This window comes from Anarrhichthys ocellatus, unplaced genomic scaffold, assembly GCF_004355925.1.
Source record: "Anarrhichthys ocellatus isolate YVR2014 unplaced genomic scaffold, GSC_Weel_1.0 scaffold10, whole genome shotgun sequence".
Lineage (NCBI taxonomy): Eukaryota > Metazoa > Chordata > Actinopteri > Perciformes > Anarhichadidae > Anarrhichthys > Anarrhichthys ocellatus.
Window position 1 is genome coordinate 2,498,621 of NW_022280040.1, and position 26,337 is coordinate 2,524,957.

The 26,337-nt window shown below is 42.2% G+C and overlaps 4 protein-coding genes and 1 non-coding gene across 8 annotated transcripts in view; 3 read left to right on the forward strand and 2 right to left on the reverse strand.

The window, feature by feature from the left end:
• LOC116385140 (E3 ubiquitin-protein ligase MARCH6) overlaps positions 1-1,603 on the reverse strand; it is a 12,984-nt gene extending 11,381 nt beyond the window's left edge. Inside the window, exons 1-2 of the mRNA XM_031850356.1 lie at positions 1,224-1,603; positions 599-698 (exon numbers count right to left, since the gene is read on the reverse strand). Of these exons, the coding sequence (XP_031706216.1) occupies positions 599-698; positions 1,224-1,242 (119 nt within the window). The 5' untranslated portion in view covers positions 1,243-1,603. The remainder of the gene's footprint in view (positions 1-598; positions 699-1,223) is intronic.
• Positions 1,604-2,349: 746 nt separating this feature from the next.
• trnat-agu (transfer RNA threonine (anticodon AGU)) lies at positions 2,350-2,423 on the forward strand. The gene has a single exon. It is a non-coding gene; the product is annotated as a tRNA-Thr (tRNA).
• A 496-nt stretch (positions 2,424-2,919) lies between these two features.
• On the forward strand, positions 2,920-4,962 carry cmbl (carboxymethylenebutenolidase homolog (Pseudomonas)). Of its 2 annotated transcripts, none has more exons than XM_031850006.1 (6): positions 2,920-3,014; positions 3,226-3,443; positions 3,581-3,688; positions 3,838-3,980; positions 4,091-4,182; positions 4,442-4,962. In XM_031850006.1, the coding sequence occupies exons 2-6, from the start codon at positions 3,229-3,231 to the stop codon at positions 4,619-4,621; spliced, it is 738 nt and encodes a 245-aa protein (XP_031705866.1). In that variant the 5' UTR covers positions 2,920-3,014; positions 3,226-3,228; the 3' UTR covers positions 4,622-4,962. The 2 variants fall into 2 exon arrangements, with proteins under 2 accessions (XP_031705866.1, XP_031705865.1); XM_031850005.1 differs by having other exon boundaries at positions 3,229-3,443.
• A 22-nt stretch (positions 4,963-4,984) lies between these two features.
• Positions 4,985-9,078, reverse strand: cct5 (chaperonin containing TCP1, subunit 5 (epsilon)). Its single transcript, XM_031850004.1, has 11 exons — positions 8,831-9,078; positions 8,368-8,428; positions 8,004-8,168; positions 7,672-7,870; positions 6,668-6,860; positions 6,410-6,559; positions 6,201-6,320; positions 5,901-6,086; positions 5,671-5,808; positions 5,350-5,530; positions 4,985-5,265 (listed from the first exon to the last, which is right to left on the reverse strand). Exons 1-11 carry the CDS (start codon positions 8,933-8,935, stop codon positions 5,138-5,140), a joined length of 1,626 nt encoding a protein of 541 aa, XP_031705864.1. The 5' UTR covers positions 8,936-9,078; the 3' UTR covers positions 4,985-5,137.
• The window catches only part of mtrr (5-methyltetrahydrofolate-homocysteine methyltransferase reductase), a 35,914-nt gene continuing 17,739 nt past the window's right edge, over positions 8,163-26,337 (forward strand). The window contains exons 1-12 of one of the 3 annotated variants that reach the window (XM_031850003.1): positions 8,163-8,196; positions 10,031-10,175; positions 10,386-10,539; positions 10,705-10,822; positions 10,945-11,443; positions 11,522-11,635; positions 11,729-11,885; positions 12,107-12,210; positions 14,081-14,261; positions 19,866-19,908; positions 22,018-22,198; positions 22,830-22,948. In XM_031850003.1, the coding sequence (XP_031705863.1) occupies positions 10,032-10,175; positions 10,386-10,539; positions 10,705-10,822; positions 10,945-11,443; positions 11,522-11,635; positions 11,729-11,885; positions 12,107-12,210; positions 14,081-14,261; positions 19,866-19,908; positions 22,018-22,198; positions 22,830-22,948 (1,814 nt within the window). In that variant the 5' untranslated portion in view covers positions 8,163-8,196; position 10,031. Of the gene's footprint in view, positions 8,197-9,270; positions 9,366-9,629; positions 10,176-10,385; positions 10,540-10,704; positions 10,823-10,944; positions 11,444-11,521; positions 11,636-11,728; positions 11,886-12,106; positions 12,211-14,080; positions 14,262-19,865; positions 19,909-22,017; positions 22,199-22,829; positions 22,949-26,337 lie in introns of those variants that run through there. The other 2 variants (XM_031850002.1, XM_031850001.1) reach the window with 2 other exon arrangements.

Here is a 26,337-nt window from a genome sequence, read left to right on the forward strand (position 1 = left end):
GGGAAACCGAGTGATTTTTTTGGGGGGGGGGGGTTGTTTTCACCATTGTCAATACTACAAACAGAGACACAACGCACCCTGGATGAACCTGTTTTGCATTCTTTCATGATGCTTCAATTGCATTTGCCATCAAGCCACCACTGTGGGAATAATCATAGGGCATAACTTATGCAAGTTATCCAATTACTTAGCAACCACCCTGAAATGTATCACAATCCATTATACTGTATAGTTCCTATTAGGATGTGAGCATGTGAATGCAGATCCTTGGTTGTTTTTTGGTTTACTTTAGGACATTATGCACATGTGTCTTGAGTCAGGATAGGCAGTATAATAAACATTACACTGTGTTCTTCTTTCAGAAATAATACATTTTGTAACACAAAACTATTAACAAAACTGGCACAATCAGTTGTACAGTCTCGCTGTACTTCAACCTTTACAAATACACTAATAAATTTATCACAGCGTCCAAGCTTTGCCTAAACTCACATTAGTGTCAGTGATCTTTCAGTGCACACAAACGTTTCATAAAAAGGAGAAAGTGTACCGGGTAGGGGGGGAGTAAAGTGACAGCTGAGGAGCCAAACACACTTACCATTCCTGGTGGATAAACTTGATACTCCCAGTGCAGACACACGGGTGGTACAAGAGTTTGTCTGGGGTCCCCTCAGAGCGGCACACGCGGCAAATATCCGCTGCACACACAAAACAAACAAACAAACAAACAAACAAACAAACACAACATGTGAGTGATGATACCCATCGCCAAACGCCAAGCAAACCAGAGATGTGCAGACTGAGACCGGCGGGACAAGGGTGTGTTGATAGACAAGTGCCTTTAAGAATAAGGAGTTTAATCGTGATGCAGGCTAACGTTTACTTGGATATATACACATCTAAGTGAGTTACAATTTGTAACCCATGTGGCCATACATCAACAGTCTGATGACATCACCAGTAACGTATAGTCCCTCTATCATATTACTGCTCTAATTGAGTTTGGCTGCATTAAAAACAACTTTTATCAGTCATCTCCCGTCTCCCTGAATTAACCTCACACTAGCGTTACATTGTGAGGCTACCAAGCTATGCTAAATAAACCACTAGCAGGCCAGCTGTGCAGCAGCAGCTTCGCAGTGATGCACTTAGTGAAGCTAACCGCTAGTTAAACCCCAGGTTGAAAAGCAACGAGAAAGAGATGCCTTTAGATCTTTATTTACCTTCTTCCGCAGTATCCATGATGATCGCTAGGCACCGGTCACCGTTTCTTCCAGGAGTGACTCGTACAGCGGACCCATCCACGACACAGACGATATCGTTTAGCTAGCGAGACGAGTGTATCCCTAGCTGTGTCGGATGCATTGAGAATCATAAAATGGTTCCCCCACAGACTGTACACCAGTGTTTGCTTCGTTGTGTCCTCTCACACCCAGTCTGTGTTCGCCGCCAAACAAAAGGTTTTATTTTGTGTTTTGTGGATGTAAGACCATAAACGTTACATCCTCCGTGTTGCTGAAATGACAGTTTAAACCTGGGAGACGAATGGCTAGCTAAAATAGCTAACGCATGCGCTAACGTCAATGTTCCTGTCACATCAGTTTTGTTTTGCCGCAGCGGCTCGAGTTTTACGGCAGGGAAACTTCCATAACAACCAGTCACGTGGTTAGTGAACGGAAAGCCGTGAAGATTATTTCAATAATGTCACAACATCAGAAGCTTGATTCTAAACACAATTAAAAGCAGTTTAAATATGTACATCTTTATTGTGTCAACATTGGAGAACGTGTTCTCCATTTCTTCGCTTTTGCTGTCTGATATTTCTAGATACTGGGTATCAAATATCCATCCATGTTAAACAGCGACATCTGCAGGGTGTTGAACCAACAACTTTTATATAACATCAGACTTGCACCTCTGCACATCAGACCAGAGGTGTAGATGAAGTTTGACTACTAGGGGTCCATCTTTGCAGAAATTGGTTTTGGTATTTTACCACAAAAATAAAATATTGTTCTTAAAATGTCAATGCTAAATTTGGAACTTTATGTTCTTCCAACTTTTCCACTTTTTTGCTAGACCATCTTCTCCTATCCTTAAATACATCTTATTTAAACCTAACCAATTATAATGCAAATGCACTGTTTTTGGTTATATTGATATGTTTCAGAAAACCCAAGCAAAGCCTAATTTATCAAACATCTGGAGATATGTTTTACATAATAATACATTTAGCGATAGAGACAATGCCAAGATGGAGAATGAATCGGCAATGAACATAATTGGAAAATGTAATAAGTCAATTGGTCATAACTTTTTGATTTTGTGCCACCTGATGACGTGACCAGCGGCGCCGTGGCTTAGATGGTTAAAGCGCCTGTCTAGTAAACAGGAGATCCTGGGTTCGAATCCCAGCGGTGCCTTTTGAGAGACATGTCGGAGGAAAAGATGCATTGTATGCCTTCAAATAGACATATAATTATAATAACGGTAATGTCCAATGCACTTATGATAATACTTTCCCTGCTGAAAGTCTTGGTCAACTTGAGCAACCTACTTAGCTAAATAGAATAGATATTGATGGTTATTGAATAATCCATTGTACTAACACCGCACATAATAAGTAGCCAAATTAATAACCACTTTAGAATTCATGCTGCAGTATTTAAAAAGAACACATCACGCTAAACAATATTTGGAGATTGTAGCTTTTGCTGTTACTCAGTTCGGTAAAGTTGGAAAGATATTATTTTGTGATTATCATTATCAGATACAAGGGAAAAAATAACACAATGACATTGTGTTGAACCCACCTTTCAATTGCTTTTTGTACACGCTATTTTAGAACATGTGGAATGTTGAAATTACAGCTTTTATTTTGAAGATCCTGGCAGGAAATTCATTATTTGTGTGAATTATTTCAGTCTGTCTGGAACTCTGGCTGCAACTTTTTGAGCCCTGCAAAGTACTCCAGATTGTTTTCTTTTTCATCGCAAAGACCGGAAAATACTACGGTATAAAACTGATTTACAAATGCACATTCATTTCTAAAATGATTGAATTTGAGGCTAAGAGGGGATATTGGAAAATGAGGTATTTTTGCAACTTGCCTTGTCATTGTGTTGCGCGAACGCTTGTGTAATTATGTGACTCCCGGGTCTAAGCATGACTTTCGCTGACCACATTCAACCTGTTTCCGGCTGACTGTCTGCTCTGCTCTGTCAGCAGATGGCCAATGAAGCAAAGCCCTGTCCCTGTCATATCGGGGATAAGGTGGAATATGAAGGGCTCGGCCAGGAGGTCCAGATCGAGCACACCAAGGCTTACGTAGTGAAACCCACCGCTGCGTCCGACAAGGCCGTTATTGTCATACAGGACATCTACGGGTGGCAGCTCCCCAACACAAGATACATGGCCGATATGCTGGCTGCTAGTGGATACATGTGAGAAATCAATACACTGTACAGAAAGAGTGGACAGTGATATAGTCACGTGTGTGCTTCAAAATGCCAGGTGCAGATTACATACGACTTGGTTAATTAACAGTGCTTTATTCTGCCATTGTTTTTGCTCCATGCAGTGCTGTGTGTCCTGACTTCTATGTGGGGAAGGAGCCGTGGTGTCCATCAAATGACTGGTCCAAATTTGCAGAGTGGCTTCAAGACAAAAAGCCCACGGAAATAAACAAGTAACTAAAAAGCCCAATTTTACTTTATTAAGCAGCTGATGTGTCCAGCTGAAAAATGTATGTGGCTTTAGTAGTTTTGTGTTGCATTCATTATTTTCTTGTATACATTGGTTTGAAGACATTTTAGTCTCAATATTTCCCTCCTACAGAGAGGTGGATGCAGTGCTGAGGTTCCTGAAGGAGCAGTGTGGGGCCAAACACATTGGAGCAGTGGGCTTCTGCTGGGGAGGGGTTGCCACACATTACCTCGCCTTGCAATACCCAGAAGTCAAAGCAGGAGTGTCAGTCTACGGTATGTTTCACAGTTCAATTCATGAGTCACCTGTGGCCAAATCTGCTCTTCCTAATTCTAGAATTCTACTGTACAGTGACTTCATGATGGTCTTATGTGATACTGTGCAGGGATCGTACGTGAAAGAGAAGACAGGTATGAGCTGAAGGTTCCTACGCTCTTCATCTTTGGGGAGAAAGATGAGGTTATCCCACTGGACCAGGTTAATACGCATGAATTTAGGAGCTTTTTAGAGTATTGCCTTTAAGTCGATAGAGATGGTATAAACTTCACACTGGTACTTGAGCATTAAATGGTGTCTTTGATGCAACATCCACATGGCTTAATGTTTAACTATACCACAAATTAAACATTTAGTCTAGAATAAAAGCAGAAATGGCACAATTACTTTAAAAGGTGCAGATCTTCCATTTAAAATGACATGTTAGCCATACACCCTCTGATATCCATTTGCTCTTTAGGTGAGTGTCCTAGAAGCAAAGCTCAAGGAGAAATGCACAGCTGATTACCAGGTGAAGATCTTTCCTGGTCAGACTCATGGGTTTGTCCACCGCAAGAGAGAGGACGTCAACCCCACAGACAACCCCAGCATCCTGGAGGCTAGGACAGACATGCTCAACTGGCTCAACAAGTACATGTAGAGGAGGTCAGAAGAATCAACATAGGGAGTCAGTTACATATAGCGTGAGTCTGAAATGGTACTTTAACAAGGTTTCTATGCACAGGATTAAAAACTGAAAATGTAAAAGTTGCCATTTACAGCAAGCTGAGGTCCCCAATTGTTAGTGTGATTGATGACATTGCAGTTGTGAGGAAGTGACGTTAATGAAATGTTAATAGAGGGTCCAAACTCTTCAGCACTTTTGCCCAAAATATGGATGCAGTCTGTCGTTTTGTTTATGTAATAATCATGAATGAATTACACCTATGCATCAGCTTGCCAACAGTTGTAAATTCTAAACTTAAATAAAGAATGTAATACACAAATTATTGGAGGCTTGCAATTTCAATGGACCAACATTTTAATGGGGATTTTGATACTACAACAGCTTGAACATTTTGTATGAAATGATAAATATCAATACGCAGTGCGGTTTGGACATGGTGATCGGAGAAGTGCCTAAAACAGCCCAGAAATCTTAAAGTCTTCCAGGCATTCAGTCCTCGCTCTCCCCGGAGCCTCGGATGTCATCGATCTTGAGGATCATCCTGACCACCTGAGTAGCCAGAGAGATCTGCTGCTTCTTTCCAATCAGGGTCTCGACCACATGCTGCTGCTTCATGTCTGTGTAGGAGGAAAACAAAATGTTTAATATCATGCCGTCTTGCTTTGACACTACAACGCGGCGTCTGACCATTGCTTCCTTACCATTGGTGTTGTGATGCAGACAGTCGATGCCGAGGTAGGGGTTTTTCTCTTTGACCTGTCTGGCTCTGACCTCCGCCATGGTCTGGATTGGGTTAAAGCCACTGTTCTCAGCCAGTGCCATCGGGATGACCTCCATAGCATCAGCAAATGCCCTCATTGCATACTGCTCCAAGGATGGGCACTAGGGGCAGAAATAAAGACCAGATCAGCCAGAGAAACAGAAAAGGTGTGTGGGATATTTACCTTTGATTCTAATAAAGGAAAACCATATTTAATTTAGATGAATTGTGAAAAGCATCTGTGGGTTGTAGTGCGTCTCACCTTATCTGCAGCCTGGTTGACAGCCAGAGCACATGAGATCTCTGAAGCTCCTCCTCCATACACGATACGGTTGTCTCTGATCAGATTGCGGGTTACACACAGGGCATCATGGAGAGCGCGCTTGGCCTCCTCAATGATCTGATGAGAGATACAATAAAAAGGTGAACCAAGAAGGATAGATTAACATAAATTGGTATGTTGAGGGGCGTAAGAGTCCCATTTGTGCTTACCATTTTGTTGCCTCCACGGATGAAAATGGTTACAGCCCTGGTGTTTTTGCACTCCTGGATAACCAACATGTGATCCTTTGTGGTGCCAAAGGAGATCTCCTTCACCACACCAGCTATGCCGAGCTTCTCTGGTGTCAACTCGGAGAACCGCGGCACGATGCGGCCTCCTGTGGCGATGGCGATCAACTGCAGAGAAAACAATAGACAATATACACTTAAGCAGAGACAAAATACTAGTATGATTGATCAAAGTGGTGAGGGCTGTGGCGGTATTTCTATCATGTGAGAAACATCGCTCACCTCGATCTCAGGCCCTCCGACCCAGCGCACGGCTGGCAGGTCGTTCTGCAGCAGAAGGTGGTTGGCTTCATCGTCAAAGCCCCACTGGCAAATGGCCAAGGTCGCACCATTGCTTTTGACCTAAAAGAGAAATACGAGTTCACATTTCAAGCACATGTGCCAGTGCAGATGTGAAGAATTCAGTTTTAGTACCTTCCTGCAGCACTAACCTGGTGGATCATCTCCTCAAACTTCTCCTTTTCATATTTCTGGAGAGCTTTGTAGTCCTCAACAGAGGTCACGTCCAACTTATGCTTGGTCTTGGGCTTAGGTGGCTCAAACGGGCAGGTAAGGATGGCAATTTTAACATCTTTCAGAAGCTGAGTGGGGAAATAAAATAGTTGATGTCAACATCAGTGGTCATCGAAGACGAAACTCGAAATGGAGCCTGTGAAATCATCCAATTGTGACATTCCCCTGGTTTGTACCTTGGGCATCTGAGGGTGGCTGAACTCCTTGTCAACTATGACTCCCTTGATGAGCTGCGTGTCCTCCAGCTTGCCTCCCACTTTGCCCTCCATCTTGATGAGCTCAAAGTCGACATCCTTCCTCTCCATGTCGGCGACAGTGAGGATGGCATTGACTGCAATCTCTGCCATCTGTCTGTGACACCGGTTGATACTGAAAGACAACAGTAGAACTTTAAGATGCTACATCATAGCTGTCACTTTATTCTACTATATGATGGTCTCGAATGAAAGATATGACCAAAAGTCATGCATGCAAACTAGGCAGTCACTAGTGGGGAGCAGGCTAGGTAACAAGCTATGAAGAGTCTCAAAAACAAATGGGATTAAAACGTGTCAGGCGAACGTTTTGTATGTCGAAGGCTAAGCTACATTCAACAAGAGTTTTGGCGACTTCTATGACTTAAGGTTAGCAAACGCAAGTAAATTAGCATGACTAGCGTAGAGCAGCTAGTGTTCCACTGCTGTTCTACACTGTCCTAGTATGCCAATGCTACAGTGATATAGCAGCTAGCTGGGTAGGCATGGTGTCAGTCGATTGGATGCAGAGACAGAACACTCGTTTGTCCACTTAGTGTTTCCTGTAGATTTAAAACACCCGTTTGTCTGAAGATGTTGCCTTATTGGTTTCCCATTTTTTTTTACAAAATTATGACCATGGCCAATGTGCTGCATTGAGCCATATTGGTACAGGAAATATATGACACATTGTGAGAATACTATAATAATTACGTTAAACTGAATCAAATCAAAGTAGTGCTATATTGAACGGTATCAAATCATTACATGGTTAACAGTATCGTTTTTGTATCACAGACCATTTATCAAAATACATATCGAATGGTCTTGAGAGGGAAAGATGCACGCCCTTACTGTTTCTAATATTTTGTCTACCCAATTAATATCATGAAAATTAGAAACCCAATAACAAAACCAAACAACAATTCTGTGTCTACGGGGCTCACATTTTGGATCCCAATGTTGTCATGGCGGTCTCAACGAGCGGTTCTGTGTTGTTGGGATCGTAGACTAAGGTTTCCGCAATTTTGTCAAGCTGCTCTATGGCAACACGTGCGGCCTGGTCATAACCGTCAGAGATCCTGATGGGGTGGATTCCACGGTCCAGCAGCTGCTCGGCCTGCTCGAGCAGAGCACCAGCCAGCACTGAGGAGGAAGAGGAAAACACAGTAAGACCACACCCACAATAGCTGGGTTTGATGATGTATTGATAATCCCAATCCAGGTTTACAGCCAAACACCCCCCTTTATCATCACCATCATCCATCCTTTCACTTACCAACAACTCCAGTGGTTCCATCACCAATCTCATCATCCTGGGACTTGGAAAGCTCCACCATGAGTTTGGCAATCTGGTGGTCCACATCCATCAGGCTGAGAATAGTGGCTCCATCGTTTGTGACAGTCACCTCTCCATCCTTGTCAACCATCATCTTGTCAAGACCTGGATGCAAATAAAGAAACAAAAAACGGTTAAAGAGAAGTATAATCTTGGCTAAAAATGAAATGTAAATGGCTGATAATTGAATGAGGGCTACGAAATTGACAAAGTAGTGGTTAATTGTATTTATTTGCGCAACTACGCACTCATCTAGCCCTCTCGAATCATATGGGCCAAAGTAACTGCACTGGTTTATACTCACCATTAGGTCCCAAAGATGTCTTCAGCGTTGACGCGACAGCCTTGGCTGCCATAATATGAGACTGCAAAAATCACAAGCACAATGTCCATGTCAGCGCACATTTTAAATAACGTTACGATATTATCCTTGGTCTCTAACGTTGTGCTGAAGACAGATTGAAGTTACCGTCTCCAAGAAAGATTTGGAAATAATGTGCATCAATAATGACCATTTTTGATGGTCATTGTAGCAACACCCAAGAACGCACATGGGCCTCGATGTTAGCCCGACTAGCTAATCCTTTGAACAATGCTATTCTATTGTTAATGCACCAACACCTCAGCTTGCCAATTGAGTGTATGATTTAAAATCCAAACATTGAATAGTAGAAATTATTGTATTTGCTTAACGCATCAAATGTCATGCAACTAAAAGCTAATTGCTAACATGCTGCAGCTGAGCCCCGTTAGCTAGCCCATTGTACCTTAAGTGCGTCAATGCCCGATAACCGCGTCTTCGTGTCCTGGTCTTTAATGATGAGAAAAGGCCTCCCATAGTCATCGAAAGCAAGTGTCCCCATAGAGGACATGTTGACCGAGGGCTCGGAACACTTTGAAAGTGTCCAACTGTTAAGATGATGAGTTTTAACGATGAAAATCAGAAGTGAGGCAGAACAGCAAAACCCACGAGTCTGCCTGAGACTTCTGGAAGGGTCTACGGGCGGGGATGGCGGAACCAAGTAGCGTCACGTGTGTGTTTTTAATTACATATTTAAACACTCTTTTACCCAGAATGGAAATACATGATTAACGTAACTTTTTTTAAATGGTTCTTGAAAATAATTTTTAAAAAGCTTTTCATAAAGAATATTCCAACGTTAGAACTGAAAAGATCTGTTTTGTAATGTGGTTCATTCCAATCTCGTTCAAACTCAGTCGGTGCCCAAGATCTCGCGAGAATTTCAGAGATGCTAAAATTCCGTGACTGGATTGAGTGGATTTCCACAGCTGTTTTGAAAGGTAAAAAAGCATATCTTGATTTATACATACTTCTAAATAAATGTTAGAAGCCGTACTTAGTTTTAAAAATTATACATTTGAATATGTATGCATATAGGCTTGAACCCACGCGTACTTCTGTAGCGCTAACTTTCCGTGAAAAACTGATGCAATGTCCGGTTACTTTATAGTGGTGTTCAGGGCTGTTGTTAGCCAGGCTTTTCCGTGGCAGACTGTCTGTTACCTGTCAAAATGTACAGTATGTCGGTAAGAAGAGATACCTCTGAAAACGCAGCTCGACAACTGAATACTGGATTTTAAATCACCTCAATAGAAGTTGCGTTGCCTCAGTTCAGCTCTATGTTGTTAACACATGTGTGTGTCATGCACATTTCTTTCTCTGCTCCCAAAAGACCATGCAATTCCAAGCAATTTGAATTTTTAAAATACAAGACATAAGTAATGATTTAATAATTCTATTACTGGAGTATTTTTTGTCAAGGCACATGTGGATGATTGCATACAGCCGCCTACGTTTTAGGGTCCTGGAGTTGTGAATGGATTTACACAAAACATAGCCATCAAAACTATCACCTGTGTCCTTTCCTACAAGTCAAAAGTCCATTAAGGATGGTCATTTAATATGTAAATCTACAAATGAAGTTATGTTTTTCTGGATTCTCCAGCATGCCATGTGAAGTGAAGCCTCGGTTTGTGGTTCTCTACGGATCTCAGAAGGGCCAAGCCGAGTCCCTCGCCGAAGGAATAGCTGAGGAGGCCGAGGAGCACGGACTGGTTGCTGAGCTCAGTTGCTTGAGCCACACTGAGAAGGTAGCTATTAAACATTGTACGCGTTTAACTTGAAGCAAGAGCTGTCAAAGCCTCTCTTCCACCGCATGGCTGCTGACACACAATAAACACATGGATGACATCTTAATAACTGTGACGTTGCCTGATGATTCACTGGATGTTATTGTCATGAGTTTTTTGCATTGATTAGTGGAAACACAACTCACTGGTTAATCATTGAACTGGTTTCAGTACAATTTGGAGAAGGAGAATGCCCCAGTGGTCTTTATTGTGTCTACTACTGGAGACGGGGAACCACCAGACAATGCCCTCCAATTTGTAAAGCGCATCAAGAAGAAGACCCTCTCCACTGACCACTATACACACCTTTGCTATGCACTTTTAGGTAAATTCTATAATGACGGTCTGAGGAAGCCCGGTTGATATTGGGAACTTGATTTGCAAAACATATTTGTATATAAATCATTAAAATGCAGAGCACTGCTCTGTTTGCTTTCTGAGCTGTTGCTGGCTTGAGACATCTTCATCTGTTTTCCTCTGTCTGCTCCAGCTTTAGGAGACACAAATTATGCAGATTTCTGCAACTGTGGGAAGACAATTGAGCGTCGTCTGCAGGAACTCAGAGCAAAACAATTCTATGCGACGGGATATGCAGATGATGGTGTAGGGTAAGTTCTGCAGCATAGACATCCAACTTTTAGCATTTCAGCCTATGACACATCCCCTCTGTTTCTCCCTTTTTCTTTTATTCCACTGCTGTGTATCATTTTGTGGGCTTTGTTCTCTCCAGGCTGGAGGTGGTTGTGGAACCCTGGATTGAGGGACTGTGGAAAGCAATCAAAGGAGCCTTATCAAAAATGGCTTCTGATAAGTCTGACGTTTTGAAAGGAGAAGCAGGGGGACCAAAGGAAACTCCTGATTCATCCATACCGCATGTCCAACTTAACCTCTTGGGAATAACTGACCACCAAAGCTGCGAGTCGATCAAAGCATCCGCAGAAACGCTCTCCAAATTTGCTTCATCTTCTGCTACACAGACTGCTGTTTCTGATCTCAGGCCAGCTTTTCCTGCAGGCAGCCCTGTGTTGGCGTCGCAGTCTCGTGGTACTGCCAGTGTTTCCACATCGGCACCGAAGACGCAGACTGGGAATGCTGGAGTTCCCGGTGTTGCATTGGCGGCCTCACTGACATGCTCCCTCCCGCCGCTGTCTGAGTTGCCTCTTAATGTTCCTGCTCTGCCTCCTCCCTACCTCGATGTCTCTCTTCAGGAGGTGGACTCAGTGGAACAGGTGGGGAAGGATGCTGCTGATAAAAGCAGTTGTTTGTTCCATATTTCAGCCTTCATCTTAGAAAATGTTTTCTTTCAGATTGTTGGACCGTTGAACAAAGAGACTCTCCATGCGGCTCCCATATCCAGGGCGGTTCAGCTGACCAGAGGAGATTCAGTCAAGAGGGCCCTTCTCTTAGAGCTGGACATTTCTGTAAGTTTGACAGAATAATGTTAATTTTTGACATTTTTTGGAACCTGCAATGTAAGTTTGGATTTAAGATAGATCTTTTTTTTTCATTCTTAGGCTCCCCCGATGGTGACCTATCATCCAGGGGACTCGTTTGATGTGTTCTGCCCAAACAAAGCCGAGGAGGTGGAGGACGTGCTCCACCGACTGGGCCTTCATGACCAGAGGAACCACCGAGTACACATGTCTCTTAGTAAAGACACCAAGAAAAAAGGTAAAGTATGTGTGTCAGGTGATTTTAACATGCATCCAATGTACTCTTGAAAAGAACACTGTAACATAGCAGATTCCCAACAATTATACATCACTGACAACATAATATCCCAATGATGGCGGCACATTGCAAACTCATGTTTGCATTTTCCAAAAGACTCTTATGTTTGACATTCATATCTATAATAATTCCTACATTCTTCCTCTCCTTCCTGGTCATAGGTGCCCAGCTGCCATCCTACCATCAGCTGCCATCCATGTCCCAGAACATTTCTCTGCTGTACCTGCTCACATGGTGTCTAGAGATCAGAAGTGTGCCTAAGAAGGTAATTGATGTCTAGACATTGTACTACTGCTACTTACTCTTTAAATTGCATTGGTCAAGCCGCTTTCCAATATGACCCACTGGATATCAGCATAATAAGAGGGTGACATGTTCTTTTCCAGCTGGAGCACACGTTGGAGAAAAGTATTGTACTTTATGGAGAAGAGTAATTATATGTTGATGCGAATCTTCCTGTTTTATTATTTATTTTATTCCCATATTGTAAGATGATTTGCTTACTAAACAGGCATATGGGTACTCAATGGGTGCTTGAGTTTCGGTTCATCCGACATTTGCAACGTTCTTTTGAAATATTATTGCTGTAGTGACGGTAGCTAACTTCCTGTGCTCCTTTTCCGATTTCCATCTCTCAAGTTATTTACACTTTCATCCAGATTGTGTGCAAGTTAGATGCATTATAAAAAGACATTATAGTCGAACTAAAATGAAAACCATTCATTTCCCTCTGGCAGGAGCTGCATCAGTACTTTACCGCTCTTTGTAAACAGCAGTGTACACTTATAACACAACATCGCTTATATGATGATGCCACACTACATACTACATTTTTTTTCAAAAGACATGTTCTATTGTGTTATTAAGCCTTAAATATATATGACATGCAATACGATATTGCTGGGTTGGTATGGTAAATTAAGAGACAATAGGGAAACATTACTCCAGATTTCTACTGTCTTTTTCTTTTTTTTTCAATCAGAAAAGCGTTTCAACCTTGCAAATCAAAATGACATCGTGTCAGAAAGATATAGTACATCCTAATTGTAACAGCTGCCATCAGTTCAATCCCCTGCTGTACATAAGACGTGTGCACAGACTGGAAATATGTTTTGTTTCAGGTTAAACTGCTGTCTAGAGGCTTTATAGGTTTTATTTTACACCTGTGTGTGTAATTCAAGCAGTTCATCTGTTTTGCTGAAGCAGGTACAACACCTATACGATTTATATTACCTGATTTAGTTTTTTTAGGATAGTTAGATTATCACCACAGCCTCCCAGTGAGTACAACTCCCAATAATATTCATAACAGCATCAAATACAGAAAGATGTAAGTGGGATGACCTGGAATGCCATTTCTACTGAGACAAAAGTGAACGTTATTACTGAAGCTATTCACAGACTGTATCAGATACAGACACTACGTCTTGATGCTGTTCAAATAGTGTTGAAGTGCTGTCCGTACAGTATGGATCGGAAGATAGGGATAATAATGATTCCAGTGCAAAGCTCTCATAATCTATAATGAATCATTTCACAGAACAGTCGGGATGACAAATATTCAGAAGTTGTGATTACTGTATCAGAGTGCTTAATCGTTGCGCAATGAAGTAAAATCACTCCAAAAGTTGCTCATGAGTGGCATTTTCATATTTATTCATGATCCTTTTTAATCCTGTAATTTGCATCACAGCCTACAAAAAGATTAACAATAACTGATGAAATACCAGTTAAACAGCAGACTGTCTCCTGCAAATGTAACGTCCTAATTGATTGCATTAATTGATTTTGATGAATTTGTTTAAAGGATTAAAACGCCGCTGCTAATGTCTCAGTTGCGTCATAAGCGTTTCGAAACTAAATGGCAATTCTATGGGGATAGAAAGTGCATTGTGTGTCGTATAATGGCCGGGTTCCACAACTGGGCTGCTATCAAGGTCTCCCTCTGCAGTTTCTATGCACCGAGAAAACTAACCTTACATTTTCTATAAGCTGTGTGCAACGTGGCATTGAATCTTTCCCTACTTTAACATTAGAAAATGTGTTAAATGCCTCTTCTTTTCACAGTTGTAAATGGATACATCGCCGCTGACTTCGAGTGACTTAACATCTGATTTCCTGTCTCTCTCTGTCAGGCATTTCTGCGAGCGCTGGTGGAGCACACGGGCGACGGTGTGCAGAAGAGGAGACTGCAGGAGCTCTGCAGCAGACAAGGCAACGCGGACTACAACCTGTACGTGAGAGACTCCAGCCTCAGCGTCCTGGAGCTCTTCGCAGCCTTCCCATCCTGCTCGCCTCCTCTCAGCCTCCTCATAGGTCAGAGCGCCTGCTGTTATCTGATAATCAGCGTTATTGGGTAAAAAAAAAATCATTCTTGAGAGATTTATTGCATAACGTGAGAACCACCAAGTACAAAATCGGATCAAATATGACATTATTGTTTTGTCCTTTTCCTTCTAATCTCCCCGTCACACAGTAAATGGGTACATTTTATGCATAACAATAATCCAGTGACTAATGAGAAAAACAGGGCACATTTCTGGCACATTTTTTGTCAATTAGATCACACACACACATGCTGCTCTTGCTCAGCATAACAATTTATTGATCATATACATGCGTAATGTTTTGATCCTTCTGGACCAACGGTTTGTTGTCAAGAATTATTATTTTAATAGATTCACATATACATGCTTTCATGTAGCCCGACGCAAATTATGAATTACAGTGATTGACACGAGATTGGGATTTAGACTGCACCTGTACAAATGATCAGTGGAGTAATTTACCTCAGAAATATGCATTTATATTTTGAAAAGATCTCGGCTCATGTCAAGTGTACCTTCTGTATTTTTCAGCTGTGCAGATTTGTCTGTCGGGGTCGTTTTCACCCAGCAGGGGTCACTGTAGCCCCAGTAAAGCGAGATTTATGAGCCCAGGCTCAAGGCTGATTTTTGTGAGAGCATTTAATTACACTGAATGGTCCGAGCGTTGTACATCAGAGGGCTCCCCAAAGGATCATCTCGTTTCCTTGTCTCATTGTAAATTCATGTAGCTCCAATATGATTTTTGTGTCGCATTTCCTGTGAATATAATGGCAGTATTATAGCTGCAAGTCAAGAGATTTTTCTTTCTCAGTTTACCCATAATTTCCCTCCCCGCTAATAATATTGATCTTTTTTTTTTGCTGTGAGCCAACTGTTGGTAGAAGACTGCTGTGTTCCCCCAGCTCATTAAGATAGCTGGATGGTCATTCAGTATAGATCTAATAAGCTTTGACTGAAACTTACCAGACAGTGAAATTAGTTGGCTGCAGCTTTACATACAAGTTGAGTTGTCCTCTAAAACAGCTGTGTCACAGCTCTTGGCCTCCCCCAATGTCAGTTATTTTTGGCCGATACTTGCCAACCACAGCACCTTTTTCAGTGGTGAACTGATGCAGAAATTGGGAATCGCGCCGATCGCGCCCTCGTGAAAAATGTAGCCTTCAGGACAACAGCTGTTATTTAGGGTGAGCTTTGCAAGGACACAAACAAACCGCTTCGGATCAGTGTGATCATAGCTTAATGGTCAACTCTGACTCGGTGTGTCACTTGTAAAGCACACCGCTGCATCTTTTGCACTAGGGGAGGTGTTTGCTGATCAGAGTTTATGCTGTTATACACCAACTATAAATAATGAGGAGCGATGTCATCTAAGCCCAGGTGTCTTTGGCCAAGTGCATGCTGGGTATAAAAGTAAATGCTGGATATAAAGTGAGAAAGATACCTGCATCCCAGAGTCAGTGCTCTTGTTCTATGGTCCACATAATGTGTCAGATGAAAACTTTGGGGTCATTGCTCCAGGGAGGTGAATGCTGTCCATGAGCATCTTTTTCAATTTACTTCAGGGTTCAAATTGAATCGTACCGGGGTGAAGCTTTATTATTATTTGTTTTCTTTAGCTTTATTGTGACCTGTGGAAGAAAGGAAAGTGAATGCGTCTGTATCCCAAAAGGACGGCTCTCCCCCTCTCAACATAAATGTTTCCCGGTCACAGAGAGCGCACTGCACATCACATATACAGTTGTGTGAAAAAGTGTTTGCCCCCTTCCTGATTTCTTATTTTTTTGCATGTTTGTCACACTTAAAGGTTTCAGATCATCAAACAAATTTAAATATTAGACAAAGATAACACAAGTAAACACAAAATGCAGTTTTTAAATGAAGGTTTTTATTATTAAGGGGGAAAAAAATCCAAACCTACATGGCCCTGTGTGAAAAAGTGATTGCCCCCTAAACCTAATAACTGGTTGGGCCACCCTTAGCAGCTGCAACTGCAATCAAGCGTTGCGATAACTGGCAATGAGTCTTTTACAGTGCTTTTTAAGGTCATGCCACAGCATCTCAATTGGATTCAGGTCGGGACTTTGACTAGGCCACTCCAAAGTCTTCATTTTGTTTTTCTTAAGCCATTCAGAGGTGGACTTGCTGGTGTGTTTTGGATCATTGTCCTGCTGCAGAACCCAAGTGCGCTTCAGCTTGAGGTCACGAACAGATGGCCGGACATTCTCCTCCAGGATTTTTTGGTAGACAGCAGAATTCATGGTTCCATTTACCACAGCAAGTCTTCCAGGTCCTGAAGCAGCAAAACAGCCCCAGACCATCACACTACCACCACCATATTTTACTGTTGGTATGATGTTCCTTTTCTGAAATGCCGTGTTACTTTTACGCCAGATGTAATGGGACATACACCTTCCAAAAAGTTCAACTTTTGTCTCGTCAGTCACAGAGTATTTTCCCAAAAGTCTTGGGGATCATCAAGATGTTTTCTGGCAAAACTGAGACGAGCCTTTATGTTCTTTTTGCTCAGCAGTGGTTTTCGTCTTGGAACTCTGCCATGCAGGCCATTTTTGCCCAGTCTCTTTCTTATGGTGGAGTCATGAACACTGACCTTAATTGAGGCAAGTGAGGCCTGCAGTTCTTTGGATGTTGTTCTGGGGTCTTTTGTGACCTCTTGGATGAGTCGTCGCTGCGCTCTTGGGGTAATTTTGGTCGGCCGGCCACTCCTGGGAAGGTTCACCACTGTTCCATGTTTTCGCCATTTGTGGATAATGGCTCTCACTGTGGTTCGCTGGAGTCCCAAAGCTTTAGGAATGGCTTTGTAACCTTTTCCAGACTGATAGATCTCAATTACTTTGTTTCTCATTTGTTCCTGAATTTCTTTGGATCACAGCATGATGTCTAGCTTTTGAGGATCTTTTGGTCTACCTCACTTTGTCAGGCAGGTCCTATTTAAGCGATTTCTTGATTGAGAACAGGTGTGGCAGTAATCAGGCCTGGGTGTGGCTAGAGAAATTGAACTCGGCTTTCCAAAGATGTGATAAACCAGTTAATTTATGTTTTAACAGGGGGGGGCAAATCACTTTTTCACACAGGGCCATGTAGGTTTGGATTTCTTTTTTCCCCTTAATAATAAAAACCTTCATTTAAAAACTGCATTTTGTGTTTACTTGTGTTATCTTTGTCTAATAATTAAATTTGTTTGATGATCTGAAACATTTAAGTGTGACAAACATGCAAAAAAATAAGAAATCAGGAAGGGGGCAAACACTTTTTCACACAACTGTATTCCCACTTTACTCATATAAGATATAATGGAATGCCAGGGAAGACCTATGGTTTTTGGAAACCCACGAGCACGCAGGCCCTTTTCTCAGAAGTAACATGAAATTAGCATTTGCGGGCTATTATAAAAAGAAAAGAAAGGAAAATCTTCGCTAGGAGAATTCTTCTTAATGCTTTAATGCCAACAAACCTCCCTAATTCCATCTGCAGCCAACAAAACCATCCATATCTAAAGAAGTAAAACTTTTATGCTCAACCACATAGCTATCTCTTTTCTTTTTTTTCACACAAAAGTTGTACCTCTGCATATAAATTGCGGCACAGTGAGACTTTTGAGATGGAATAGATTATGTTGTTGTGCAGTGTGATCGATGGTACCCCTGAAAATGATCATTTGTGAACATAGCAGGGACCCTGGGACTGTGTTTTCTTTTTTTTTTTTTTTGGGAACAGACTCCTTTTTTGGAAATGCATATTTTTTTAAGATGTACCCTCAATCCACAAAACAGCTGCTTTTCACTCTGAGGTTTTAAAAGTGATATATCCTTTTGGATCCAGCAGCAGTATCATCACGGTGCAGTGAGGTGCGATGATGGATTGATTGTCCTCTGTTTCGGACATGAGCTGTCACTCTGTGATAGAAAGGCAACTCCGACACCGTGCAGCTGCACAGGATTGTGTTAATGTATATGATACACCGGCTGACGCAGACGTGTGTGTGTTTCCATTGGCTGCTGATGGAAAGGTTTACTGGAAATGTGGTGTGTGGGGGGGGGGGGGGGGGATTTTTCCAAACAGATTTTGCCCTTAAGGTGATTACTTGTTTTTTGTTTTTGAGAAATGTTGAAAACATGAAGGATTGTTTTCATCCTCCCTGTTGCAGTTTAGTTCAAATAATTTATTGGAATAAAAACTGTCATCTTTTTTTACTATTTAAAGCAAAAGCATATAGATTATCACAAAGCAAGGCCAGTGTGTCTAAACATTTAAACGTCTTTTTAAGAAAAAAAAGCCCCCTTTAGTAAAGCTCTGTGTCATGCCAAACATTTGGTCCATCCCGTATGGGATTATAAGCATCTTTGTATACAAAAGAAAAGCATTGGATATGACATTGTATATACTTCTATATTTTTGTGCTAAATAATCTGATAATCTCTGAGGCTTTCTCAAAGCAGCTGGCTAACTTGACTGTTTTATATATGAACTCTGTCCTTGGGGGGAAAAACAAATCTTTATCGTTGAGATGGCCCAGTGAACAAATCTGCTTTTCTTTTTGTCAGATTGACGTACGGTCTAGTTTCAACAACATAACTCTACCGGACACCCAAAGGTCTTCCTTTATATAGATGAATTATAAACAAAACATTTTTCTGTTCCATGTTTATACTGCATCATCTTCGAGGAATGCAGTTATAGTTTAGTCCGTATGTCATTAGCCCACCATGCTCTCTAAAAATGAAGTGTTGATCCTTGAGTTGTTTTTCTTTCAGTATCTGAAAGAAATCTAGACAAATGTTTTTGTAGAAGGCTGCTGTTTGGGCAAGGCCAATGTTTTCAAGTGTTTTCATGTATCACCTTTTACCAAAAAAAAAAACAAAACCTCTCTCCGCTCAAAGAGATGAAATGGTCGTCAAATTGCGGCGCTGTCTTGCAAACACCCTGAGCTGTTTAGATGTCAGAGAGATCCAGAAAAAAGAGGAGAGAGCAGATGTAGTCCAGCTGTTTGTCTTTTCCAAGCAATTTAGCAGAAAAATGTGTTATTGTAAGGCCCAAGCTGGTTCATATGGTGCGGCTTTACTTTTCCAGGTTCTTCTGACGGAGAGTACACAGCAAGCACATCACTTCATGCCCACATCTAATAGCTGATGGTGGTCAAAGCGTAGCGAATGGCAAATCTCGGTGCTGCTGGGTGAAAAGTTAACTCTCACTCTTCAAAGTTTTGTTTTTTTTCCTGATTTCTCTGACACATTATCCCGATTTCCGAGGCACGGTGCATATTACCCAAAAGAGGGCACCTTCATGGCTGGCATTGAAATAAGGTCTGCATAAGCAATCTGTTTCCCACTGGCTCCACATCTGGACACTTGGGGATTCCATAACCCTGAGTTTGTAATTTCATAAATATAGAAGTGTGTCCTAGAAACAAGACTGTAACTTGGGTGGTGGTGGTGGTGGTGGGGATAGATTGGTAGGTAGGACGTCTCAATGGGCCAAGATGACTTTCACTTATTTTGTCTGCTCTCTATCATGGGTGTCTGTGTCACAGCAGCGATGCAGCGGGATGATTGACAGCTTTGCATGCCTTTTTCAGAGCTTTTGCCGAAACTGCAACCCAGGCCTTATTCAGCAGCCAGGTAAGGTGACCGACACGTAGGAGTGGATGTTACATTTTGAAACTGTGCACAAACGTGCTTCTATAGCAATGCTCACTTGGAATAACAAGTATGAGTGTGTGTGTCTGTGTCTTATTCTCACCACGTGAACGTAGAGGCTTCCTACTTTTACTGGTGTTTCCCAGCTGCACAATACAAATACACCGATATTTCACGGAGAGGAATTGAATCCTTGGATGTGTTTCTGTATAAATTAAAACATCTGCCTAATTTTAGAGTTAACGAATCCACGAAACTGACCACTTTTCCGCCGATTCCAAACAGCATTTGGGTATTACTAAATTACTTTGTCAAACTCTTTTTGTAATTATGATATTTCAATTATGGCATGCTAAGGGAATAATTTATTCATCTCATTTATTTGAAGATGGAACTCTTTTATCATTAAACGCAACGGTACTCTGCTCATTTGTTTCGATATTTTCAAATACCCCTCCCTGATTAATTCCCCTCAGGAGCCTCTGACACAGCTGCCTTCTTACAAACTGGATTGCATTCTTGATAATGGAGAAGATGGAAATCACATAGCATTTATTGCAAAAACATCCGAGAATCCAGACAATGCCAATAGAAATAAACACAAAAAGAAGATGCATACGAATAATGGTGAAATGCTGTTTTTATGTCGGTGGTGTTAGTTTTATGCATATATTCTGGTCTGGTAAGCCTCTAACCTCACTTTGTTTATAACTAATACACAAGACAGTCAAGTTTACGTGATATAACACATATTGATCTCGCACTATTGGCAGCAAGGAAATGCATTGCTGTCCACTGGAGACCGTCTGTTTTGCAACTCCTTCACAGTGGTGGACTGAGCTTTGAGTTTATTATAACATCAAATGGAAGCTTCCTGAATTTGAAAAAGAGTGGCATTATGTGTTTTGCAAATATCTCTCTAAAGTCCGTTATGGATTCCTGTTGTCAGACTGTAAACATTCTAGTCCATGTTATGTTTGCTTTTGTTTAAATCTGTGTGTGTGTGGGGGGGAGATATGAATGCACTGTAAATATAGTGTGGCCTTTAGGCTGAGCCAGTCATTGATTTGCTCCTCCTGTTAAGCGAGTACCCATTAGGCTTCCTTCAAAGTTCATGTGGAACAGCAACATTCTGTCAGAACTTCTCTGCTCCTCTCATTAGTCCCTCACGTAGCTGCTCGTGTGTGTGTGTGTGTGTCTGTACGTCTGTGCAAAGAGACAGGGGAACGGGCAGGAAAGATGGTGGCTGTAGTTTATCGGATGGCGGAGAGACATTAGAGTCCTGCATTATTGATGCTGCGGTCAATAGAGGTCTCCAGTGGCCCACAGGAGCTGGAGAGTGAAGGATGAGAGAGTGTGAGAGTTCTTCAGCCGGCAGTTAGGACTGGAACGGAGAGGAGGGAGGGGCCGTGTTATTGAAGCAAGACAGACAGGAAGTTATTTTTAATACAAAAAAATCCCAAGCAGTATTTTTTTAGTCTAGGATAAAGCAGTCTCTCTCTCTCGCTCTCTTGCTCTCTATTGTACAAATGCAATCTTGACCAAACCAACCAAAACATTGACAATTCAATTGTATAAAAAAAGATATTGTAACAATATCCACTTTTATACAACACAGTGTTTAATACCATTAAGTTTAAAACTCCATTGAAGAGAACATGACTATTATTTCTTGATGAAGGGGTACTTGAGCTCATCTGACAGTGCTGTGGCGCTACATCAGAGAGAAAAAAATATTTCATAGATCATGATTTAGCACATTTTAATGACATGTCCACATTTGTAATTGTCACATCCATTGTCAGTGTATCCTTGTGACTTTGATCAGCTCCTTTAATGATGTTTTTCTGAAGGTGGTCTGTGAATAATTACTCGGAGCATTGTTGTCTGTTCTTGAGAATTTATCCTCCCTCGTGGTGCCTCTACCTTTCTGGTCTGCCTCTGCTTCTTTTTGTGTTTCACTCCATTGTTCACTTCATCTCTGCGTATCTCCCTGCTTGCCACTGTCTGTATGCCTCGCACACACACACAGACACCCTATTGTTTCCTTCTGTCGCTGTCGTCCTCCATCTAAAACTTCCATCTCTCTAGCTCCTGTCTTAGGTACCCAGGAAAGCTGCATTTTGTCTTCAATGTGGTAGAGTTCCCAGCATGCTCTGGGCGGCTTGCGGGGAGGCGAGGCTTGTGTACCGGTTGGCTGTTTGACCTCATCAACCCTGTCCTGGTTTCACCTGAGAAGGAGGAATCCTCCAACAGCCCTGCTCTGCCAAAGGTAACGAGTACACTGGAAATTGGAGAGCTGAAACTGGATTGTGCAAATCTGTGAACTCTTGGTCTTGGCTGATATATAAAAGTGCTCTTATTTATGAGAACAAGTGTTCAGGTGCTGTACTAGTTGCAACCAAATCCCTTATTATGATATCCCGTCTTTGTCTTTGTCTCGAGTTTTGTTAAAACATAGATGCCAAGAGAGCCAGACTGCCTATTCTCCCTCAAATATTACAGCTCAAGAGGTTGTTGAGTAAAGTAGAAGGCGAGTGTGAAGCAGAATATCAGGAAAACTGTGCGGTGTCTCCATGAAACTGCTGAATTCGAGGCATTCGGGAGTTAACCTGTTTCTACTATATGTTTTAGGCAGCTCTGGAAATTCACTTTTAATGTGTGATTAAAAAAATAATGAGCTTTAGGCCCGTTGTGCATGTGGTTGATTAAAAAAAACATAATTAAAAGCAAGTAAATCCTTTCTACCACAGACTCTATGGAACCCATGAGTTTTCCCTATTAGTATGTCTTAGAATATTAAGTAGATCAATTAATAGATTGGTCGGCCCACAGTGGCTTCTCAGCTTTGTTGTAATTACTCTCATTATTTTAAATGCTTGCTAATGACCTCTTGACTGTAGATCCATGTGAGTTTGAGACCCAACTGCTCCTTTCGGCCTCCCTCCGACCTGTCGGCGCCCTTCATCATGGTCGGACCGGGGACGGGAGTTGCCCCCTTCATTGGCTTCCTCCAGCAAAGGTATGGCAAATGTCACAACACACTAAGATATGAGCTTTTATCACAATACGTGACATTTTTATCAAGTAAGAGAGACTTAGTGGGTGTTGAGGTTTCCCGTTTTGCAAATGTCTCCATCAATGTTCAAATGATCTTAAGTGCATATCATCTATGCATGTTTTTGTGTAATCTGCAGAGACAAATGAGACTCTACTCAAAGCCCAAAAACAAGTCCAAGCCCGTCCACATCTCATAATGCATGCCATAAATCTAGCAGCCAGGGCCGCGATCACGTCGGGGAATATTTCCGATGCTTCACTCGTCTCAACAGGAATAAATTAAGCCCTCTCAGATGCACAAGTTTATGACACGGGCTCTAATGAAGAGCCAGGAGTCAAGGCATCAGATGGAGCATTATTGATTTGGAAATAAAAAGCCCAGTAGGTGGTGGCCACGTTGTTGGAGTAAATCATTGCTTGTAATTGCTGATGAGTTGGAGCGAGGATATTGACTGTTAGCCGAGTGTGTGCGCAGTATGTCTCTCCGGCTTGTTAAACCGTTGCCGGCGGTGTAAATCCTTTCCATTCTATCAGTTGGGAGAAAACGTGACATTTTGTTTAATTTTCTGAATTGATGGCTAAATCAAAATTGCATGATGATGACCTGTCAGAAGGGTTTAATATGACCGAAGCTGATGCCCGCGTGTTGAACCAACCGAGCCCACAGCGTCCACGGCGTTTTTAGAAAGCGGAGTAAGCCTTTCTGAGTCAGATTGACACGTCTAACTCTTGGGTGGCTTGGTATAAATGAGGTTATGCCCCAGTCAACTCCAATTGTCTCTAAAGGCCCCGGACGTCTGCTCTGTTTTTGCGGCCGGCGTCAGAGGGTGATTGCTCTGAGAGATAACACGGCGGCGGATTCCGGGGGAGGACGAGCGGTCATGTGGGTTGAGAGGTGTTTGTGCCTTTTGGGATGCAGGAGCACTGAAGATGGCACACTTTTTTAAATTTTTTTTGGACCGACTGTCACACCACTTGCAGACAGACTTCTCTTCTTGATGATCAAGGTTGAGCCAGAGGGACAGTACTCTGGGTGTAAGGCAGTACTATGAACACATCAGTCTTACTTTGATCCTCACTGTGGTGCCCAAACAAATCTAAGATATCAAAGCACACATTTGTACAGACCTGTTTGTTCGTGCAAGCTAAACACTCAGACGCTGATTACATTTACAATTTCAACCTCTTGTCAAATGCATCAATGCAGATTTCAATGTTGGATTTTATTTCTATTAAATTTTAAATATATTTTTCCTTTTCAAGAGTTTTCTGTTGGAATACAAACTCGTGTGAAGCAGCTCGACAGCGTCCTCGGTCATTTCTCCCTCTCTGTGTCTCTCATCCTCTCCCCTGCTAGCTGCGTATTTTGCTGGAGGATTAAAAAAAAAAAAAAACCTGTCATGGTGGGCAGCGTTGAACACAATCTAACTTGAGATTCCAAACAAAGCCTCGGTGGCTGCCGCTGCGCTGTGATGGGAGATAACAATCACCGGTTTGTCAACGGGACGCTGTATCTGCCTCAAGGCCCCGAAAAGCAACAAAACAACACGAGGGCACTTTGATCTTCCTACCGCCTCCTTCCACCCTACTGTTAATCGATGCCGTACTCATTTTCTATGAACTTGTATGAAGTAGAAGACGCATCTCTAAAGGTCAGAGGCTCGCTTGGTGGTACCGGGTGATTTTAATACGCCCCCCCCCCCCCCCCCCCCCCCCCCCCCGCGTCCTCCCACCCCCCCCCCCCCCCCCCCCCACCCCCCCCCAGAAGTCCGTTATTGATCGCTGTGGAAGGATTTCATGGTGAACGTGATTTTCAGTGTTTCTCTGTTTAGCTGGGAGCAGTGACAGTTAAACAAATACTGTATTTTAACTGAGTGGTTAGCCTTAATCTCCTTAACAGCTCTTAACAAGCTTTTCTTTTGGAAAAAAAATCAGTTTGCACAGTTTAATATTTAGGATTGCCAGCAGGCATACTTGGCGGCGTCAGTTTGACAACTTTTATTAAAGTTTACACGAACAAACGTTGAGTTTCTATTTATCAGTCTAACCAGACAGCTGATTCCAATTAGGCTACGGCATCTTGCTACTCGGCATTGTCCTGTATTATGACAACACTTTGAATTCAGCACGTGGAATGTATGCGGCTGTAATTCTGCAATGTAATTTCAGTGATTAAGCCTCAAGCTGTTGTTGTATTCGGGCTTTTGTTTTTGTTCTAGTTGTATTTTTATGCCTAAAAAGCTACTCAGCACCTCTCGCACAACGCTGCAAGTTGGATGAAAGATATGAGATAATTGGGATGTTTACCAATTCTTCACCCCACCCCCCCCCCCCCTCCTGCTGATCATTTGAATGGCACTGAAAGGCAACCACCTCTGATTTCGACCCCAAATGGAGTGCTCTGTGGATTCTGCCTCCCCCCTGGGATTGCATTGCAGGCTGTTTATAGTGTGGGGATGTGATGTGATTTGTATTCAGAGAAAGGCGCCGGTGTGGTCTACTCAGAATGGAATCCAGGTTTTTCATATTGGTATTGATCCCTCCAGGGCAGGCGAGAGAGAGAGAGAGAGAGAGAGGAGGGGAGCGAGACGAGCCCACTAAAATGAGTCTACTCGAGGCTGTTCGCAGATCAGAAAGAGTCTCGTCCAGGATGCTAATGGATGGGATCTGAGCATTTGGATCAAGTCAGCCAGACAGCTCTGCTACCGGGCCGCAGACGGAAAGTTCAAACAAACGGCGTTTTTATTAGCTGGTCAACTTGTCATCTAATTAATGAGGATGAAGCTTTTGGTATTTACAATCAGACTTTTTCTTTTTTCTTTCTTCACTAAAGCTCTGAAATCAGTGGTTGGTTGCAGCTCTATACTAATCTGATCATTATAACAATATAGATAATAAGTATATTAATCCTTTAGTATATTACATGTCAGACAACAGGGAAAATGAAATAATGTTATGTGGATGACCTAGTGGAGCACAGGTCATCCACAATTGTTCTCCACCGCTCTCGTTTTTTTGCCCGCTTTCTCCAGTTTCATCCAAGTGTGCTGTGTTTCCTTTACCTGCCTATTAACCTCCTCCAGCTGTTTCCGGCTCTCCCTCATCCCAGTTTGTTTGGCCACTGTATCTTCAAGATACACTAGTGTATCTTGAAGATACACTAGTGTGAACGGAAACTTGTTTGGTCATCGCTCCCAATTGAAACGCATTAATTCAACTTCAGTTTCACTCCACACTTTTGCTGAAGGGGGAAAGTCTCTCTGTACTTACCTTTTAAAGATGGAGGGATGGAGTTTTAGTGACGCAGGAGAAGTCTTGTGTTACAAAACCATATCAGACACAAGTCATTTT

What these genes read in the sequence shown, in the direction of transcription:
- cmbl (XM_031850006.1), top strand. Translation starts at nt 3,229, where the DNA reads ATGGCCAATGAAGCAAAGCCCTGTCCCTGTCATATCGGGGATAAGGTG. An exon ending in AAGCCCACGGAAATAAACAA is followed by an intron (nt 3,689 to 3,837) that starts GTAACTAAAAAG and finishes TCCCTCCTACAG; the next exon opens with AGAGGTGGATGCAGTGCTGA. An exon ending in AGCAGGAGTGTCAGTCTACG is followed by an intron (nt 3,981 to 4,090) that starts GTATGTTTCACA and finishes GATACTGTGCAG; the next exon opens with GGATCGTACGTGAAAGAGAA.
- cct5 (XM_031850004.1), bottom strand. Translation starts at nt 8,935, where the DNA reads ATGTCCTCTATGGGGACACTTGCTTTCGATGACTATGGGAGGCCTTTT. An exon ending in TGGAACCACTGGAGTTGTTG is followed by an intron (nt 7,871 to 8,003) that starts GTAAGTGAAAGG and finishes CTTCCTCCTCAG; the next exon opens with TGCTGGCTGGTGCTCTGCTC. An exon ending in TCGGAGGGCCTGAGATCGAG is followed by an intron (nt 6,087 to 6,200) that starts GTGAGCGATGTT and finishes TTTTCTCTGCAG; the next exon opens with TTGATCGCCATCGCCACAGG.